The following is a 19,795-nucleotide window of genomic DNA, read 5'->3' as shown; positions in this document are numbered from 1 at the left end:
TCTGGTGAAGATATTTTATTTTTCATAAAAATATAATTGTACAATGCTCTTCAGAGAAAGAAAAAACCTTTCAATGCCCCCAAATACCATGTGGTTTAACAGTAATTTTCCACTCCCTTAAAACTAAATATATTAATTGATAATAAGCAACTGATTTCTTGGGAAAGGTAGCGTTTATATTTCCCTTTATTTTAACTAAAGGCAAGTCCAATTAGGCCTATACTTTTGTAATAAGCCAAATTAAATCTATTATAATTCAAAAATAATAAAAGAAAATGCTACATGGTAAAGCTGATAAATACTGCCAATTAGCTGGTAAACGGTGATATGAATTTGCTGCAATAAGATAGATTCAGACTGGAATACAACAGAAAGATTTTAGATAAAATAGAAAAAAATTTAAGAACTTCAACCATATCCTAAAACTTGACCTGGTCAAACTTATTCCGTATCATGTTCAGTTGCTCTAATATATGGCAGGTCTGTGCTACATTAATGACGGATTATGACTGGGCTAAATACACAGAGTTTCCCCTTGCCTTCCTCTCTTTAGGTTAAGAAGAAAACATTACTGTCACTCAGAGAGCAAGGAGAGCAGCACTGACCCAGGGAGACTGAGCTCACTGACTCTCACCCTCGGCCTGCCAGGACAGGTAAGTGAGAGATGCTGGGATTTCAGTACGCTGCTCCTGAACTGAAATGGGGAAAGAAACTGGCTGTTTTCATCAGTGACATTTATGGACATGCTTCAAGTGGCCAAAGCGTGCAGTGAGCACAACACTCAAAGCAATCACATTCCTTTTTAAAACCGAGGCGCTTTCTCTTGGTTTCGATCTACTGCAAAAACCAAATAGATAGGTTTTGAGCAGAGAACAAAGTCACTGCTCTTGTAAAGATGCTGGAGGTGGAGGATATAGCTCAGATAAATAACCCTGTAATTTAAAATTATAAAAAGAGAAGAAATACTTCAAGCACAATGGAGACATTACATTGAAGAGCCACATTCATTTTGGAATGTTTGCTTTGACAACAACTCTTCTGGGGAATTCAAAAGGTACTGAACATAGTAACATACAATACATCTTGGGCTGTTTTGCAAAATAAAAAATATACATTTGAGTAGACCAGAAGGCAAAACAGACCCATTACAATCTGAATGCTACATTTAAAAAGCTGAAATTCTAAAGGCCTAAATATTAACAATCCTTTATCTGTATTTGTTATCCTAAAAAGACATTAAATACTCTTATTCCCCCATCCACCAAAACACAGAGAGACCCAACAGTCTGGGCTAGTGGTACATCAGTAGTCATGCAGGACTGGACTAGAGATCCGCGTTTGCAACCTAAGCACGGGAGGCACTTCATTCAAATGCACAGCCTAAGAGAAAGGCTTGGGGAAGTACCTTGTAATCTGAAACTACGAGGCCCATCTCATGTTGCACCTCACGGACAATGTATCCTATGATGCCTCCTCAAACGCTACCATTTCATAGCAGAACATACTTTGTTTGGAAGTCGAATATTTGCTTCATGAGAGCCAAGGACCACTATAATTTAGCAGCAATAGGGAACATATCTCCTGATTTAACTATGGGAAAGAAAAGAGGGGGGTCTCAAAGGGGAAATCAAAAGGCTCCTGGGGTCTATTTTAGTGTTTCATACTATGAGCTGGATTCCTCAACCATCATGCCATCGGGAGGCCAGGAAGACAGTAAATGCAGCTGCAGCGAGAACTGGAAAAGACTACTCTGCCCTCTGCACCTCCCCGCTGTGGTGCTGTGCATAACTGTAGCTCCAGTGTTTCACTCCAGAGTGGAGGCATCGCCGGGGATGAACCAGACACACACCTACAGTGTGTTTCTTTCTGGCTCAGAACACATTCATAAGGAAACGTGGGTTAGGGAAGAAACTAAGTGTTCTGGTTACAGCTATAGCCATTAGATCTACCAGCAATTTGTTCATTTTAATCCAGGTCTCCTGAGGCAGAAACTCAATCTCAGCAGCTAAAGTTACTCTATTTTCTTCAGAAAAATTTTCCTAGTTGACTGCCCAAGGAAATGTGTGTGAAAACTCAATCCTGTCCTCCCCACATACACATATAGACATAGGATAGAAACACACAGACATACACACTTTAGGTTGTCAAGATGATGTACACTGCTGAAATGCCTAAATGATTATTTCTTGCTTAAAAATAAAATTTGACTGATAATTCTCCAAACATGAACTGGGCTGTAGCCAATTTTTATAAAGTACAGTTTGAGAGGACAGCAATAAAAATTCCAAATAGAGGCTGTCTTGAGGGCTTTCATGATAGATACTGTTAACATGTACATTATTTAAACAGGCATGTCATTATGGATTATAAAAATAGAAATGTATCTATTTGTTAATATATATTCACAGCTTATGCTGGAATGGCTCACAGGAGAAATCATGGTTCATGTAGAAAACAGACATTACTCAAGTAAATATAAAGAAAGAAGATTAGGTCCATAAAGGCCAAGAACTTAGTCAGTAATCAGCCCATTTGGTTTCTCTTTGTAGGGCAATCAAACACATGACAGGACATGACACCTAAACACACATACACATACAATTACATGGAAAGAATATAAATTAACCAATAAAGCAAGGTGGAGTTAAGGTGCAAAAATACAATCTTTACCCATTTTTCTCTAAGCCTGTGTTTTCAAGCATTGCAACATATTAAATGCCATGGGTGGCGATACCAACCAGGACAGGTCTTGAATGTTTGTAAATTTTCTAAGTGTTAAAAGTTAAAGCAAAATCCTTTGAGATCTATGATCATACATTTGGTAGAAATTGCAGATTTACAGAGATGACTATGGAGCAGTAGGTAGTAAATGGAACCAAGTAGTATAATCTTGTCCATTCATCCTTCATAGGAATCAGGATATTGACTTCAATTGCTGACTTATCATTTTATATGATCTTCACCCTAAAAAATAAATCAAAGTTACCAATGTAAGAATGTTTTTAAGATCAATGAAATCTAGTTACTGTGTTTTCAAATGCAGCTGACTGGTCCGGGTAAATCCCTCCCATTGATCTACCAACAGCAACCAACACTCAAAAATGAGAGGAGGGTGTACTCAGCCTACATTAAGGGCACAACCCAAGTACCCAGCTTCGGTGTTAGGGGAGACTATGCCACTGGACCCTACAAGATACCTACTACATTAGGCCACACTACCAATACAGGGAGTTATAGCAGCTCTACCTAATACACAGAAACAAACACAGGGAGGCTGCCAAAATGAAGAGACAAAGAAACATGGCTCAAATGAAAGAACAGAGCAAAACTCCAGAGAAAGAACTAAACAAAATGGAGATAAGCAATCTATCAGATGCAGAGTTCAAAACACTGGTTATAAGAATGCTCAAGGGAATTAGTGAGGACCTCAACAGGATAAAACAGATCCAGGGATACACTAATTGAAACAAAAAACAATTTATAGGGAAACAACAGCAGAGTGAATGAAGCCAAGAATCAAACCAATGACTTGGAACATAATAAAGCGAAAAATAACCAATCAGAACAACAAGACAAATGAATCCAAAAAAGTGAGGATAGTGTAAGCAGCCTCTGGAACAACTTCAAGTGTTCCAACATTCACATCATAGGGGTACCAAAAGGAAGAGAGAAAGATCAAGACACTGGAAATCTGTTTGAAAAAAAAAAAAAACAGTGAAAGAAAACTTCCTTAATTTGGTGAAGGAAATATACATACAAGTCCAGGAAGCAGAGAAAGTCCCAAACAAGATGGATGCAAAGAGGTCCACTCTAAGACACACCATAATTAAAATGCCAGAGGTTAAAGATGAAGAGAGAATCTTAAAAGCAGAAAGAGAAAAGTAGTTATCTACAGGGGAGCTCCCATAAGACTTTCAGCTGATTTCTCAAAAGAATCTTTGCGGGCTAGAAGGGATTGGCAAGAAATATTCAAAGCCATGAAAGCAGGGACCTACAGCCAAGACTGCTCTACCCAGCAAAGATATCGTTTAGAATCAAAGGACACATAAAAAGCTCCCCAGACAAGGAAAAAACAAAAGAAATTCATCATCACCAAACCATTACTATATGAAATGTTAGAGGGACTTATTTAAGAGAAAGAAGATCAAAACTATGAACAGTAAAATGGAAAAGAATACAAATCTATCAACAATTGAATCTGAAAAACAAACTAAGCAAACAAGAACAGAGAAAGAATCATGGATACGAAGAGCTTTTTTATGGTTGCCAGATGGGAGGGATGTATTTGGGAATGGGTGAAGAAGTGGAGGGATTAAGAAGTACAAATAGGTAGTTACAGGGACATAAAGTACAGTATAGGAAATGGAGTGGCCAAAACACTTATTTGTATGACACATGGACATGAGCAATGATGTGGGGATTGCCTGAGGAAGTGGGTTTGCTTGGTGGAACAGGGCAAAGGGGGAAAAGATCAGGATAACTGTAATAGCATAATCAATAAAATATAAATAAAAAATAAAGTTTGGTATCTACAGGAAGGCTATTTTAAAATACAGACTGAAAAAAAGACTGCGCTGATTTGCCTTTTTTCTCTAGTTCAATTTAGATTAAGCAAATGTTATCTCATCCTTTAATTTTATAATTTTTTTAAAAGATAAAAATTTATAACATTTCCTTATAACCATTTCAAGTGCTCCCAAATTAATCACAATGATGAAGAAATCAATGACATGACAACTTCATTCTACAATCTGTAGTCTCCTTAACAAATGGTGTTGGGACAACTGGATATTCACATGCAAAAGAATTTGGACTTCTACCTCATATCATATAGAAAAATCAACTCAAAATGGATCAGTGACCTGAATGTAAGAGTTAAAACTAAGATCTATTAGAAAAAAAATAAGGGTAAATAAATCTTCATGACCCTGTGTTTGGCAATGGGCTGTTCGATGTGACATGTAAGGCATGAATAACAACAACAAAAAATAGATAGCCCTGGCCAGGTGGCTCAGCCAGTTGGAGTGTCATCTCACACACTGAAGGGTTGAGGATTCAATTCTTGGTCAAGGCACATACCTAGGTTGCAGGTTTGATCCCTGGTCGGGGCACATGCAGGAGGCAACTGATCGATATTTCTGTCAATGTTTCTCTTTCACATCTATGTTTTCTCTGTCTCTCTCACTTACTTGCTCTCTAAAATCAATAATCATATTGATTTAATCCTCAGATGAGTATTAAAAGAGAAAGACAGGAAAATAGATAAACTGGACTTCCTTAAAATTAAAATCTCTTGTTCACCAAAGGATACTATCAAGAAACAGAGCCCTGGCTGGTGTGGCTCTGTGGATTGAGCATTGGCCTGCCGACTGAAAGAAACAGAAAGGGCAACCTACAGAATGGGAGAAATATCTGAAAGTCATATATTTGATAAAGGTCTAGAATCCTGATATATAAAGTACTCACACAACTCAACCACAAAATGAAAAATAACTCAGTTAAAACATGGGCAAGAGATTTAAGAGAGACATTTCTTCACAGAAGATATACACATGACAAACAAGCACATATATGAAAAGATGCTCAACATCATCAGTCATTAGGGAAATGCAAATGAAAACCATAACCAGCCCTGGCCAGATAGCTAAGTTCGTTAGAACATCATCCTGATAAAACAAAGGATGTTCACTCTCTAGTCAGGGCACATACAAGAATCAACCAATGAATGCATAAATAAGTGGAACAACAAATTGATGTTTCTCTTTCTCTCTCACTAAAGATCGATTAATTTTTTTTAAGTTTTTTTTTTTGGTGCTCCAGATAATGTGGCTCAGTGGATTGAGTACCTGCCTGGGAATCAAAGGGTCACCGGTTCAATTCCCAGTCAGGGTACATGTCTGGGTTGCAGGCCAGGTCCCCAGTGGGGGAGCGCAAGAAAGGCAACCACACACTGATGTTTCTCTCCCTTTCTTCCTCCCTCCCTTCTCCTCTGTACCTTTCCAATTTTTTTTTTTGTTTAAAAAAGCACGACCAGATACCATTTCGTCATCTACTAGGAAACCTACAGTCTTTAAAAACAGAAAATAAAAAGTGTTGACGAGATGTAGAGAAAAGGGAAGCTTCATATTTGCTGGTGGGAGTGTAAACTATTTCAGCCACTGTGGAAAACGGTTTGTGGTTTCCATAAAAGTTAAATATAGAATTACCAGATGACCCAGCAATTTCACTTCTAGGTATATACCCCAAAGAACTGAAACAGTTACTCTAACACACACTTGTACATGCATGTTCATAGCAGCACTGTTCACAACAGCCAATAGGCAGAAACAAAAATCCATCAATGGATGAATGGATAAACAAGTTGTGGTTCGATACACAATGGAATATTATGCAGCCACAAAATGGAATAAAGTACTAATACATGCTACAATGTAGATAAACCTTGAAAATATTATGCTAAGTGAAAGAAACCAGACACAAAAAGTCACACACTGTATGACCCATTCATGTGGAATACCCACGTTAGGAAAGCCATAGAGACACAAAGCAGATTCATAGGGCTGGAGGGAGGGGATAATAGCGAATGACTGCTTAATGAGTTTGGGGTTTTCTTTTGAGATAAAGGTGGTGACTTACAACATTTTAAATATAGGAAATGTCTCTGAATTGTTACTTTAAAATGGTTAATTTTATGTTATGTAGATTTCACCTTAATAAGAAAATTCTTCACAGTGATAGGCTATACAAGATGGATACAAGAGATTGTATACAATCTCTATACAAGACAGAGCCTGGGCTAGGTGAGGACCTTGCACAGCTTACCTCCCCTTCTGCTATTTCTTTGTCTATTAAAAAAAAGTGTAATTCCTGAACACAATTATTGGAGGAAATACTTAAATATTTAAGTGAAAATACTTTGTAAATTAGAAATAAAAATGCAAATAAAAGGTATTATTATTAATAATAACTAGACTGGTACACTTCCATTTATGGACTTGGACAACTTAATTAACAAATCTTCCATAAATTTATCAATTGCTCTTCACAGACCTCATATACAATGCATTTCAATATTTAGAATCTAACCATTTCACTTAGTATACTACAAACAGCATTGCCATTTTATTTATTGAAAGATATGCAGAGGGAGAAAAAGTCGCCCAGAAGAAAGTGGTGAGTAGCAACCCTACTTTAAGACACTCCTGTCTTGAACTGTGCACGCACTGTACTCACAGGAATTGCTGTTAGCGTCTGTTCTCCCAGCTTTCGTGTGCCTGTTTAAGTTCTGCTGAGATTTGCTCTGCTCTTCTCCAGTGAGTAGGGCCTTTATTTCAGAAGGGATTTTTCCTTGGTCCATTGCCATACACCACTGCTTGTACTGAAATATTTAAAATATATTTAAGTAATATTTTACTAGGCTGAGTTCAGAAACCACTGGCAGAAATGCTAGATATAAGAACTCCCATGCCCAGAGGTCAAATTGGCAGCTGGAAATCCCACCCTCCATTGTCTTCCCTATTGCTGACCCGGGACGGGGATGAGGCCTGCCTATTCCACAGGAGGGTGAAAACTGCTAGTCAATCTGATGCACTGCAGTATCGCTCAGATTAAAAAGGTCCCTCTGGTCGTAGGAATGTCTTTCCGTAGTGTGTCACTAACTAGAATTCATCTCTTTTGGCTAATGCTCACATTATTATTTCTATTCCTAAAATAAATATTTTTATAATTTCTTTTTCTCTTTCATTCATTCATTAAATATCTACTTTCTACCTGAGTGTGTACTATGGACTCTGGGGGTATACAAAGATTAATCAGTTGAAAGATTATGTCCTCAACTGCAGAAGGTGGAAATAATTTATATTGGGTTGGCCAAAAAGTTTGCTTGTTTTTTTTCCCATAAGATGGCTCTAGTAGTGCTTAGTTATCTTTAACTTCATTTAAAACAATTTTGTTAGATTGTATTGTAACAGATGTCGTATCAGTGTGCATTTAAAAAAAACTTATCAAAATTGGTGAATTTTTGTGTAGCCATTTAATATTGAAGATGGAAGATAACACACATTATTGGCATATTATGCGTTATTATTTCAAGAAAGATAAAAATGCTACTGACAGGCAAAAAAGCATTCGTACAGTGTTTATGGAGAAGCTGCTGTGACTGACTGAACACGTCAAAAGTGGTTTGTGAAGTTTCGTGCTGGAGAGTCCTCACTTGATGCTCCACGGTCAGGCAGACCAGGTGAAGCTGACAGGGATCAAACTGAGAACAATCAGTGCTATACCACGCGGGAAATAGCTTACATACGCAAACTATCCAAATCAATAAAGTTTTTGGTGAAAATGAAAAATCTGCCTTTCGGTTTACAGAAAAAGCTAAACAGACTTTTTTGCCAACCCAATTACATAAGTAAAATTTAATATACTAAAAAAAAATCTACTGAATAGTGTATTTCTGAACTCTCTTTATGCCCCAACCTTATTTTCTTACCTTCTAAAAAGCGGTGGTAGCCTGTTCTAGCTTTGTCATGATCATAGTATTATCTCTCTCTTCTCCAACCTGTCACCTCTTCCCCAAGCTCACAGTAATGGGACTTTAATTCTCTTTTACCTGTTCTGTTTTACATTTCTACAATCACTACCCAAAATCTGAATGAAGAGCCCTGGCTGGTGTGGCTCAGTGGATTGAGCACAGGCCTTTGAAACAAAGGGTTGCTGGTTCGATTCCCAGTCAGGGCACATGCCTGGGTTGTGTACTAGGTCCCCAGTAGGGAGCATATGAGAAGTAACCCCACACTGACACTTCTCTCCCTCTCTTTCTCCTTCCCTTCCCCTCTCTCTAAAAGTAAATAAATAAAATCTTAAAAAAAACCCAAATCTGAATGAATAAATGAAAGCATGAAAGCATGAAATAAATAAATGTTTAAACACAAACGATACCATAATACTCATATTGTTATATTGGTATTTCCACTTAGCAATATATTATGTTTTCCTACATCAATAAATATATAGGTGCTCTGTGATTTTTACTGGGTGCAAAGTGGTCCAATTTGGGTTATTTTCCATTTTTCTATGATAAACAACCCCTCAGTGAAATAGTCATGTACATTCCACTCCCACCAGCAGTCTGTGAAAAGGCCTATTTGCCCATATACTGGCTGACCAATTGGCCGATGAATATTCTTTCCCATGTTTGTCAACTGGATAGGTGAAAACTGGTTCCTCCACGTTTTAACGTACGTCTCTTGGACTGGGAAGCGGAGGTTGATTTTTTCATGCATTTATTGATAGACTTTCTTACCATTTCCAGTTCCTCTCTGAGGGCACATATGGCTCTTTCCCGACTGGACACCAATTCTTCCAAGTACTGATACCTCAGTTTCTTCCTGGCCCGGCATTCTCTTGCACTCTGCCGGCTCCTCTCGAGTTTTGCCTTCAAGTCAATTTTGGCGGGCTTTCGGCCACGTTTGCCGGGCTTCTTCACTTTACCTCCAACCACCTTCAGCAAGAGAGAGAAGACAAACTTTATTTTTCTCTTAGTTCCGTGTCTACAAAGGTGACTGTGGCTGCTTATTAGCAAGGAACACATTTACAAATAATAAATTAATAAGGCCTGTGGTACTCGAAACGCACAATCCCATCAAATGCCTCATGAGGCTTTGCTTCATAACTTTTTCTGGTACTTCTGATACCATGATTGTGAGAGAAGAAATAATGTAAGCTTTCATTATTTTTTCAATAATAAAAGTTAAATAGTTTAACAGTAAACTTTATAAACCATATGTAGCTGGATAACAAAAAACTAAATGATTACCAAATTTTTATTGACTGTGAAAATAATAAGTTAAAAAAATCAATATTCAAAATTGTAAGTTCAGTATGATCTCAACATTATAAAACAACACAAAGAAGAAAGGATGTTAACAGAAGTTCAATGAGGATTTCTCTGATAGATGTGACTATATGTATCTTCTTTCCACCTGTATTTATGATTTTTAAATTTTTATAACTAGAAAAATATAAAGTTTATATGTAAAATTATGTATACATAAAAACAAATATGTATCCTAAGCAATATGGCTATAAATTCCCTCTTCAAGTTTGTTGAGCTCAAAGAAACACATAAGAAGTCCCTGAAATTTTCAGGATAACTCTCTCCGGCCTTTAGAAGCCTATAATTATAACCCTAGACTGTCTCAGGAGATTCCCACCTGTTATTCATTTACCTGCACAGGCACAATGTTTTGGTGACTGGCAAAGTAATTTAATCTTCTTCACTGTTTAGCTTTGGAACCTCCCCAAGTTCTTATACAATATATAACTATAACATACAGCTGATGAATTTTTTTACATACATGAAACAGAACTTACATATCAAATAAGTTTTCTTCAAAGCAGTCACTGTTAAGGTGATACATTTATTTCAGTGAACAAGCACTTTTGGAAAGTGATTCAGGAGCCAATTTCTTACAAGCCGCAATACAATATGCCTCTAGAGCTACATTATTTTAGAGCAATACATATTTCTTTAAATTTCCAAACAACTGGAATATTCACTTGGTTTATCTGATGAGCTTCTGAATGATGTTCAGTTCTTTCTGAAAACTACCCTCAGAGAATAAAAATGTCAGTGTACTGAAAGGAACATTGCTTTGGCTTTAAAGGATGTTCTAAAAGAGAAACACGGGCATATCATTCGAGTAAGTGCAGAAACCTTTCCAGGTAACAAACCTGGAAGGTTTGTTATTCACAAAGGATCAATATTCACTTGGCTAGAAAAACACTCATTTGTTGGTTTTGTTTGAAATCACTATTAATATCACGTACTGACAATGCCCAGTAGTACCCTGTAAAGATCAGATCGTTACTAAGTATAATGGCTGGGTGAAGAAAACCACACTTAAATGTGGATCAGCCACATTTACCAGACCCCGTACCATACCATGATGGCCAACCACCACACCTAGCACTTTACAGGATGGCTCTGAAATGAAATTGAATACTCCAAGGGAAAAAAAGTCTTTCCTTTCCACCACCATCTTAAAAGCTGGCTGATTCAGTACTACTCCTAAATTAGTTTCAACCTTTCAAAACTGGTCTTTTAAAGCTTTTCTATTCTGCATCATTCCAATATAATAATGTACATCTCAGGAAATTTTCCTTCCATATCAGTATTTGACTAGCTATTCCAGGATGGCTAATTAATCCAAATAGTACTATGGGCTAAATTTTAAATTATGTTTACATCACATCAATTGCATAATTTTAATGTTTTGAAATCACCCTACATTAAAACAAAGTATATTTGCTTTGCTACAGTTTTTAAAAAGCAAATATATTTACAGCATAAATTCATGTCTATAGTGAAATAAATGGTAATCACATCTATTCTTTACATAGTAAAATGAGTCATCACACAACACTATAATCCAACACCTCATAGGTTGCTGTTTTTAATTAATACAGAAGTGGCTGCTTTTGAAAAGCACAATCATAAAAATCAAACAAAAGTTATAATCCTTTGTTTAGTTTACATGACAGCAAAATATTTAAATTGGAACTGTTTTATTCCCTTTTCACTAGAAAGGCATATACATGAACCCAGGGCTCCTATACTTTATGCCATCTCCTGTAACATCACATGTAAAGCCATGTAGTCACCACGTCTCGAGCTTAACTTTTCCTCGGGAAGTTCTGGCTTTCGGTCCCAGCTAACATCTGATTAGCCCACCAGTTTTCAAGGGTCAAGCACATCACAGGGTTATCATGCACTTTAAGTAAAATAAGGTGTGACAGAACTTTGTAAAAAAAGAAAAGGATTATACAAATGTAGAACCATACTAGTTGCTAACTACAGTGGTTAACTGAACTTTATATATTCCGTAAGCCATAAAGATTGGGATGGATAGGGGAAGTTCATTCGAAACTAGGAACCAGAAACTAAAACTGAAACCAACCGCACAAATTCCTTAAATATCTCTGGGCCAAAACTCATTCTTCCCTATGTTTCATAAAATTTCACAAACTCAATGATAACTACATCATCCCCTTGCTCTTTCCTACCTCCTCTGAGAGAAAGCTTTTTTTCTCATCTGTATTTTTTATGATTTTTAAATGGTTTCTAATTTATGTTTTGAAAAAGGCTGGGAATTAAAATGAAACCACTGGATTCAGCCGAGAGAGTTCCCGATCATTCTAAATGGAACCCTTATAGAGAAAGACAATAACCTGCAAAGGCCTGAGTGCAGGGAGCACAGGCTTCCCGGTGAACAGGTTTCCCCTCTGCAGGAGGAGGCATGACTGCAGTTGCGTGCTCTCCAGGGGCTTATTAGAATGAGGAAGCCTCCAGTGTCCAGGTTAAATACTATCCTGAAGGCTCTTGGACCATTTTATTCTAGCTTTTTAGGTACAAAGAACAACAATTTAAATTCCGAGCTAAATCAAGTCGTGCAGGGGGAACAAAGCCCTGAGTTAGGCCCTCTACACATGGTCTCATATTATTTCACACCACCTTAGGGGAAGTGAACTCTATTTTCCTCATCTTTTTCAGGCAAATGGGGAAAATTAACTCCTTTATTCAACAATCATTTACTGAACACCCACTATGCCCCAAACATTGTAAAACTCTGGGAATGTTAATACAGGACAGGGTCCTTGCTTTCAATGTCTTTAGACTCGTGAAGCACAGCAGACATGAAAGAAACAATAACATTATAAAGGGCAGGATAACTGTACATACAGGAGTGCTGGTGGTGGACACACACACACACACACACACACACACACACATAGGCACAGTGATCGCTTTATTTTATAGATGACAACATTTCAGTCCCGAGATTCTCAGTGTCAGAGAAGGGTCTGGATCCAAGTCCCCTATCTACACTGTAGCAACTTGTCACCAGGTAACTCACTCTCACCAAGCATGACTATTCCCCTCCAGGTTCTTAGGTAACGCTCATTCACTTGAACCTACGTATAATTCCCTGAAAAGGCTCTACCTACAACTGACGGGTGTTTTACGTGCACTGCTATATCAATGCTACATAGCCACTCATTTAATACAACTCACTGCGGCATTAGGCACCTAATGGAAGGCAACGATGGGGTTAAGTAACAACCTTTTTCATTTTACGTTTCCTTAAAATTTTCATCCACTGTTAGACTCTCTACTCCCACCCACTGCAGTCATACCAATTTATTCCTTTATAGAATCTCTGGTTTAGGTCTTCCTCTCTAGTCCTACTACCTACATTAGTCAGGGTCCTACTCACAGATTATTACAGTAAGTTCCCAGTGGGTCTCCCTACCATATCCCCTTTTCTACCCCCACTTCCCTAGTGAGCCTATCTTGCAAAGAGGTGCCAAAGTGAACCTTTCCTTTCAGCTTCTTTTTACTGTATTTGTACTTCAGGTTATCTTTCTCCACTGTAAAAAAGTAATTCCTGGTCATTACAGAAAGGATAAACTTCAATGGCCCTTTGGCCGAGTCACTCTCCAGCTCAAGGAAAGAGCTTTGTGGCTCAGCACTGCTTCCTACGTCACCATAACCAGTGTATTAATAGTTTCCTGTGGCTGCTGCAACAATGACCACAAGGTGGCTTACAACAACAGACATCTAGGAGGACAGAAGCTGGCACACAGCTGCTCTCCCTCTGGAGGCCTCGGGGAGGTTCCATCCTTCATCTTTTCCAGGTTCTGGGGCTGTCAGCATTCCTTAATTTGTGGCCACATTAATCCAATCTCTGCCTCTGTGGTCACGCTGCCTACACATCTGTCTGTCGAATCTCCCTCTGCCTCACTCTCACGAGGACACTTGTCATTGGACTTAGGGCCCACTCAGATAATCCAGGATAAATTCTTCCTCTCAAAACCCTTCACTTAATCACAGCACTTTGCCATACAAAGCAATGGTCACAGGTTCCAGGGGTCAGGACATGGATACAGGTTCTTAGGGGCCACCAGTCTGCCCGCAACATCCAGGTTCCCTCCCACCCAGCCCCTCTTCTCTTCCATCACTCCCAACAGGCAGCCTCCGTATCGAGTTAGGTCACCCAGGGACCCCGTCCTGTGCAGTCCTGCCTGTTTCTCAGCATTTCTTTAAATGTTCCTTCACATGCCTCCACCACTCAAAGGGCAGATATTATGCCTCCTTCGGTTAGGGTCAGCTCTAGCCCTCTTTCTTTGAAGCCATGCTGTGCCCTTTATTGCTTTTTTCCAGATTTTTGTAACATACAGTTAATACCATACTGGGTCTATATGTCCTATTTTTTTTCCAGTGGCCTCACAGATTTAGTTTCTAGCTCTTCCAGTGGTGAGAGTTCCTCAGACACAGAAGCTATGTTTTCTGCTCCTTCTGCAACCCTCACTGTATCCAGCCCAGGACCAGGCATTTATTAAAAGACTGATCATGAGGACTTCCGCCAAGATGGAGGTGTAGGTGGAAGAACTGTACCTTCTCGCACAACTAAGTTTAAAAACAACAAAGTTTTAGCAACAAAAACGCAGCCAAACCACAGAAAAATTGAACTACACGGAAGTCTGACAACAACGAACCCTTCAGCCAAACCGGTAAGAGGGGCAGAGCCAGCAGCAGAGCGGGGTCGGGCAGGAAAGATCCGCCAGACCTACCCGGGCACACGATCCAGGTGCGCCAGCAGCCATGGGCAGATCCCAGGTGTGGAGAAGCGGGCAGACCCACTGAGGGCAAAAGGCGTTGGACCCACTGAGGGCACAAGGCAGTGGACCCGCTGAAGGCTGATCGAGGTCACACATTCTCACGCAGATAAACCAGTGAAGGAGTGAGCAGTGAGATGGACTGAGAAGGTCCCACAGGCAAGAAGCGGCAGAGGGAACCGCCATTGCCCCTCTCTGACCCCGCCCCCACATACAGCATCAGAAACCAGTAACCTGGGTAACCCCGCCCTGGTGAACATTTGAGGCTCCGCTCCTCGTATGTAACAGGCACGAACAGAGCAAAACATGGCTCAAGAACAACACAGAGCCCCAGAGCCAATAAATCTAAGTGATGAAGAAATAGCCAAACTTTCAGATGCACAGTTCAAAACACTGGTGATCAGCATGCTCACAGAACTGGTTGATTTAAGTCACAAATTAGAGGAACACATGAAGGCTAAACTAATTGAAATGAATGGTAATGCACAGGAAACCAATAGTGATGAAGAAGAAACTGGGACTCAAATCAAGGGAGTGAACCAGAAGGAAGAAAATAATGGCCAAACAGGAAAATATGAAGAAACAAGAATTCAACAAAATGAGGAGAGGCTTAGGAACCTTCAGGACATCTTTAAACGCTCCAACATTCGAATTATAGGGGTACCAGAAGGGGAAGAGGAACAGTCACGAGTGGAAACCTTATTTGAACAAATAATAAAAGAGAACTTCCCCAATCTGGCAAAGGAAATAGACTTCCAGGAAATCCAGGAAACTCAGAGAGTCCCAAAGAAGTTGGATCCAAGAAGGAACACACCAAGGCACACCATCATTACATTAGCCAAGATTAAAATGAAGAAGAGAATCCTAGAAGCAGCAAGAGATAAGGGGATAGTCACCTACAAAGGAGTTCCCATCAGACTGTCAGCTGATTTCTCAAAAGAGACCATACAGGCAAGAAGGAGCTGGAAAAAAGTATTCCAAGTCATGAAAGACAAGGACCTACATTCAAGATTGCTCTAAATGAAAGTAAAGCTTTCATTTCGAATGGAAGGGCAGATAAAGTGCTTCTAAGATAAGATCAAATTCAAGGAATTCATCATCAGCAAGCCCTTATATGAAATGTTAAAGGGACTATCTAAGAAAAAAGATAAAATAGATGAACAGTGGAAGGACAGCAAACTCACAGTTATTAAGAACCACACCTAAAACAAAAGCAAACTAGAAGGACAGCTAGATCAGGAGTGAACCATAGAAATGAAGATCACGTGGAGGATTAGCAACAGGGGAGTGGGAGAAGGAGAAGGGGGGAGAAGGTACAGAAAATAAGTAGCATAGATGGTAGGTAGAAAATAGATGGGGGAGGGCAAGAATAGTAGGGGAAATATAGAATCTAAAGAACTTGAGATACGTGGTCATAAACTAAAGGGGGAGGGAATGGTGGGGGAGGGGGGTGCAGGGTGGAGGGGAATGAAGGGGGGAAATAGAACAACTGTAATGGCATAATTAATAAAATATATTAAAAAAACAAAGAACAAAAAAGACTGATCATTAAATCAATAAATACAAAGAAAATTAGCAATATTTTAAAACTGACTTGTTGATATCACTACCAACAACTTACAGAAATATGTTTTAAAAAGTCTCCCTATAAGGGATACAAAATCTGAAAAACCAATTAAGGACTCTTACTATGTTACCACTCTTTTTGTACTTATTTACATCCTAATGCTCTAATTCTTAAGACAACTCCTACAAGTTTCAATTTGCTAAGTATAAGAGAATTAGCACATTTACATGAAGGGGTAGCATCGACCCAGCTAAAAAGGAAAAGAGCAGGAAGGCTTGTTTCACTTTTCTTTTAAAAACATAAAGTGGAAAGTTATCTCCAGTTGACTAAAGAAAAATAAGGTAGATATGTGTGCAGCCCAGGCACTGCTCTTTACCACTTGAAAGAATCAAAACAAGTAGCCGCAGTTTCATTTGGTGTCAGGGCTCCCATAACTTCCTTCCCAGCTGTGGGTTAGACTTATTCTCCTAGTTATCAGATCTTCAGAAAGAGACAAAGTCTAACCATATCTTCCTGCAGCCAACCTTTCTGCCAGCTTTTCTGGTCAACAGGAGAAACAAGATGAAGTAGGCAGCTCTGAAGTGAGAGCTGACTTCTGCCTCTCCCGGTCCCTATGCCTCTCCCCCTCCTAGATGTTACTGTTGGAAACTAAGTGTAACACCACCTGTACGTGTGGCATTGCCTGAAACTCGTAAGAACTGTGTTAAGAGTGAGTGGTCTATACTTCAACTGTCTTTGCCTCCCTTCCCGTCTTTCTCAACTGCTACATTTTGGCTTCTGCCCTACCACTCCGCTGAAACTTTTCTTGCTAGGTTCAAAACTATTCTATTTTCCAAGTCCAATGGATACTTTTTCACTACTTACTTTACTTGATTTTTTTATAGCATTTCATATTATAGACTGAGTCCCCTCTTTAAAATTCTCTTCTCCCGTAGATGGCATAACAGCCTGTTTTGCTGGTTCTTCTGTATCACTAATCTTTCTTTTTCAGTTTATTTTGCTGAGTCCTATTCCTCAGCCTCTTCTGATCATCTCAGGGTTTTCCAGGATTCTGTCTCTTTAGCTACCTTCTGTCCACCTTCTTCACCCTTGAAGGATTTATGCATGCTGCATTAACCACAGCCTCCATCATAACAGGCTCTGAAATGGCCTTTGGTTCAGATCTTTCTTCTGAGCAAGCTAGCCAAGCTAGTGAGGAGTCAGAAAGGAGTAGCATTTACTGAGAATCCATTATGTACTAAAAGTTATTTTGATACAGAATCACATCTATAGTACATTTAATTTTCACAATAACTTTGGTTTTATTAACACACTCAATTTATAGGTGAAGAAATTCAGTTCTAAAGAGATGAAATAATGTCCAAAATCATAATAGCTTGAAAGGGGTAGAAATGAGATCTGAACTCTGGTTATATGCCCAAATCAATGTTCTTTCCTAACTAGACCATCTACCTCTAGCCTTAACCCAGTTCCTTCATCTTTACCCTCCTTAATCCATTCTCCATATAGCTATGAGTATTTCTGTATGAAAATACAAATCTGATGTTGTTGCCTCTGCTTTAAGATCCCTAAATGGCTCCCCAATATCTATGGCCTTCATTTCCAAACTTCACTCAACTGGGGAGCCTATTAAAATTAAAATTCCGAGGCCCCATTCCCAAAGAGTCTGATTCAGCAGGTGTCTTCTTTATTTCACACATTGAAAAATGCCAACCCAAATTTCTTAGCTAAACTTGCCAGGCCCTGATAACCTTTCAATCCATACCTCTGCCCACACTTGTGCCTTAGGCTCTAGCTCAGGAGTTAGCCAACTAGAGCCCTGCTGGCAAGCCAAAACCAGCCTGTTGCTTGTTCTGGTAAATAAAGTTTTATTGAAATGCAGCCACACCCACTTATTATATTCTCACTGTGGTTGCTTTTGCTCTACCATGGCACAGTTGAGTAACTACAACAGAGATCACATGGTCAATGAATACTTACTACCTGGACTTTGGCAGAAAATTTGCCAATTCCTGCTCTAGCTGGTACCAAAATACGTATTTTCCAATGCACTATGCTTTAGTACAGGTTATTCCCTCTTCCCCATTTTCTGGGGGACTCCTATTCTTCCTTATACAGATTCATTCCTACGGTGTGAACCCATGTCTGACATACCCAGACAGTTAGGTATCCATTCTAGTGCCCCTCAAACCACTTTGCCTCTATTGTCCTCATTTCTTACCTTGCTATACTGTACTATTTTTCTATGTGTCTGCCTAGCCCACTGAAATGTAAGCGCCTGAGAATACTTATAAAATCTTATTGATCTTTGTATCTCTACTATGTAGCACAATGCCTGGTACATATTAGGTGTCCAACAAATGTGTGATGACTGAATAAACTTTTCTGCAAACAAAGAGCAAAATATTATTTAAACTTGAATTTTAATTGGTTCATGTAGTATTAAAACTTGCACCTTTGGGTTAAACTATCTGTAAAGGCACCCAAGTTAAAATGAGCATGTAACCTAGATAGGAAAGGAAGGCACATTAAAACATTAACATCTACTGACAGACATTTATTTACTAGATGAGTTGGATCTCAGGCACTAGTCTTGTGGAAAGTAGGGATAAAGCAGGACGGAAAAAGCAGACAGCGTCTGGGCTTTGTGGTACCACCAAAGGCGGCAGCTCCACCTGCAGCGAAGGATGGCTAAGGGGCCAATAGGAGCAACGTTAGGGGCCAAAGGACAGCTCTGGGAAAGTCAAACAGATTTTTTTGGCCAACTTAAAATTTTTGTGAGGACCAGCACTACTCAGAACAAGTGAATAGAAGATAAGAACTGGCTGTCTTACCTAGCGAAGGTATAAGAAACCTCATTTTCAGATAACCAGGTAACGTATGGGTGGAAAGGAAGTATAGAACAGCTGCCCATATTAACATATAGTGACCAGCAGCTGGTCTCTCATCAGTCCCTCGGCTGGAACTTGATGGCCTGTCAGACTGGGCAATAACATATGGTGGTCTTTTACCAGCTCAGAGTCTGCAGCAGGAACACATCCATTCTAGGATATTTCAATTTATTTATTCAATAAACATGAAGGTCAAATATAAAATGAGAACCTCTGTCTATGATCGAAGCCTCTGAAAAATAACACTTCACAATTTTCTTTGTAACTGAATGCAGCAGGTCAGGGAGAAAAGGCTTTCATAAGAACAAGCACTTTTTCCTAGAGGTGGACATGTAGGTAAGCTCAGGAAACTGACTTTCTCACATAACCTAATGGTTTGGGGCCCAGCGTAAGTTCATTTCACATCCCATCCCACTTCCCCTGTCCCATTTGGGGGCACAGGTAGGAGCACAGGGAAGTAGTGTAGAAATAAACAGAATCACAAATATTATGCAATAGTATACACTTAAGAATTACTAAAATGTGCATGTCGGGTACCTCCTACAATGTGCAAAGGACCGAGGAAGTCACTGCTAGGAATATAATAATAATAACATTTCTGAGTGCCTACTATGTGTTAGAATCTGTACTTGATGCAGTATCTCCAGTCCTCAACAAAGCC

The 19,795-nt window shown here is 39.1% G+C and overlaps 1 protein-coding gene across 4 annotated transcripts in view; it reads right to left on the bottom strand.

The window, feature by feature from the left end:
• CREBL2 (cAMP responsive element binding protein like 2) overlaps positions 1-19,795 on the bottom strand; it is a 59,326-nt gene continuing 39,531 nt past the window's right edge. For all 4 annotated transcript variants that reach the window (XM_053661648.1, XM_053661647.1, XM_053661645.1 and 1 more), the window contains 3 exons: positions 9,302-9,499; positions 7,234-7,378; positions 1-2,964 (listed from right to left, as the gene is read on the bottom strand). In XM_053661648.1, the coding sequence (XP_053517623.1) occupies positions 2,960-2,964; positions 7,234-7,378; positions 9,302-9,499 (348 nt within the window). In that variant the 3' untranslated portion in view covers positions 1-2,959. The remainder of the gene's footprint in view (positions 2,965-7,233; positions 7,379-9,301; positions 9,500-19,795) is intronic.

This window comes from Artibeus jamaicensis, unplaced genomic scaffold (assembly GCF_021234435.1).
Source record: "Artibeus jamaicensis isolate MK-2021 breed Jamaican fruit bat unplaced genomic scaffold, CSHL_Jam_final contig_233, whole genome shotgun sequence".
Taxonomy (NCBI): Eukaryota; Metazoa; Chordata; class Mammalia; order Chiroptera; family Phyllostomidae; genus Artibeus; species Artibeus jamaicensis.
Note: the sequence above shows the minus strand (reverse complement) of the source record. Positions and strands in the feature narration are given on the sequence as shown.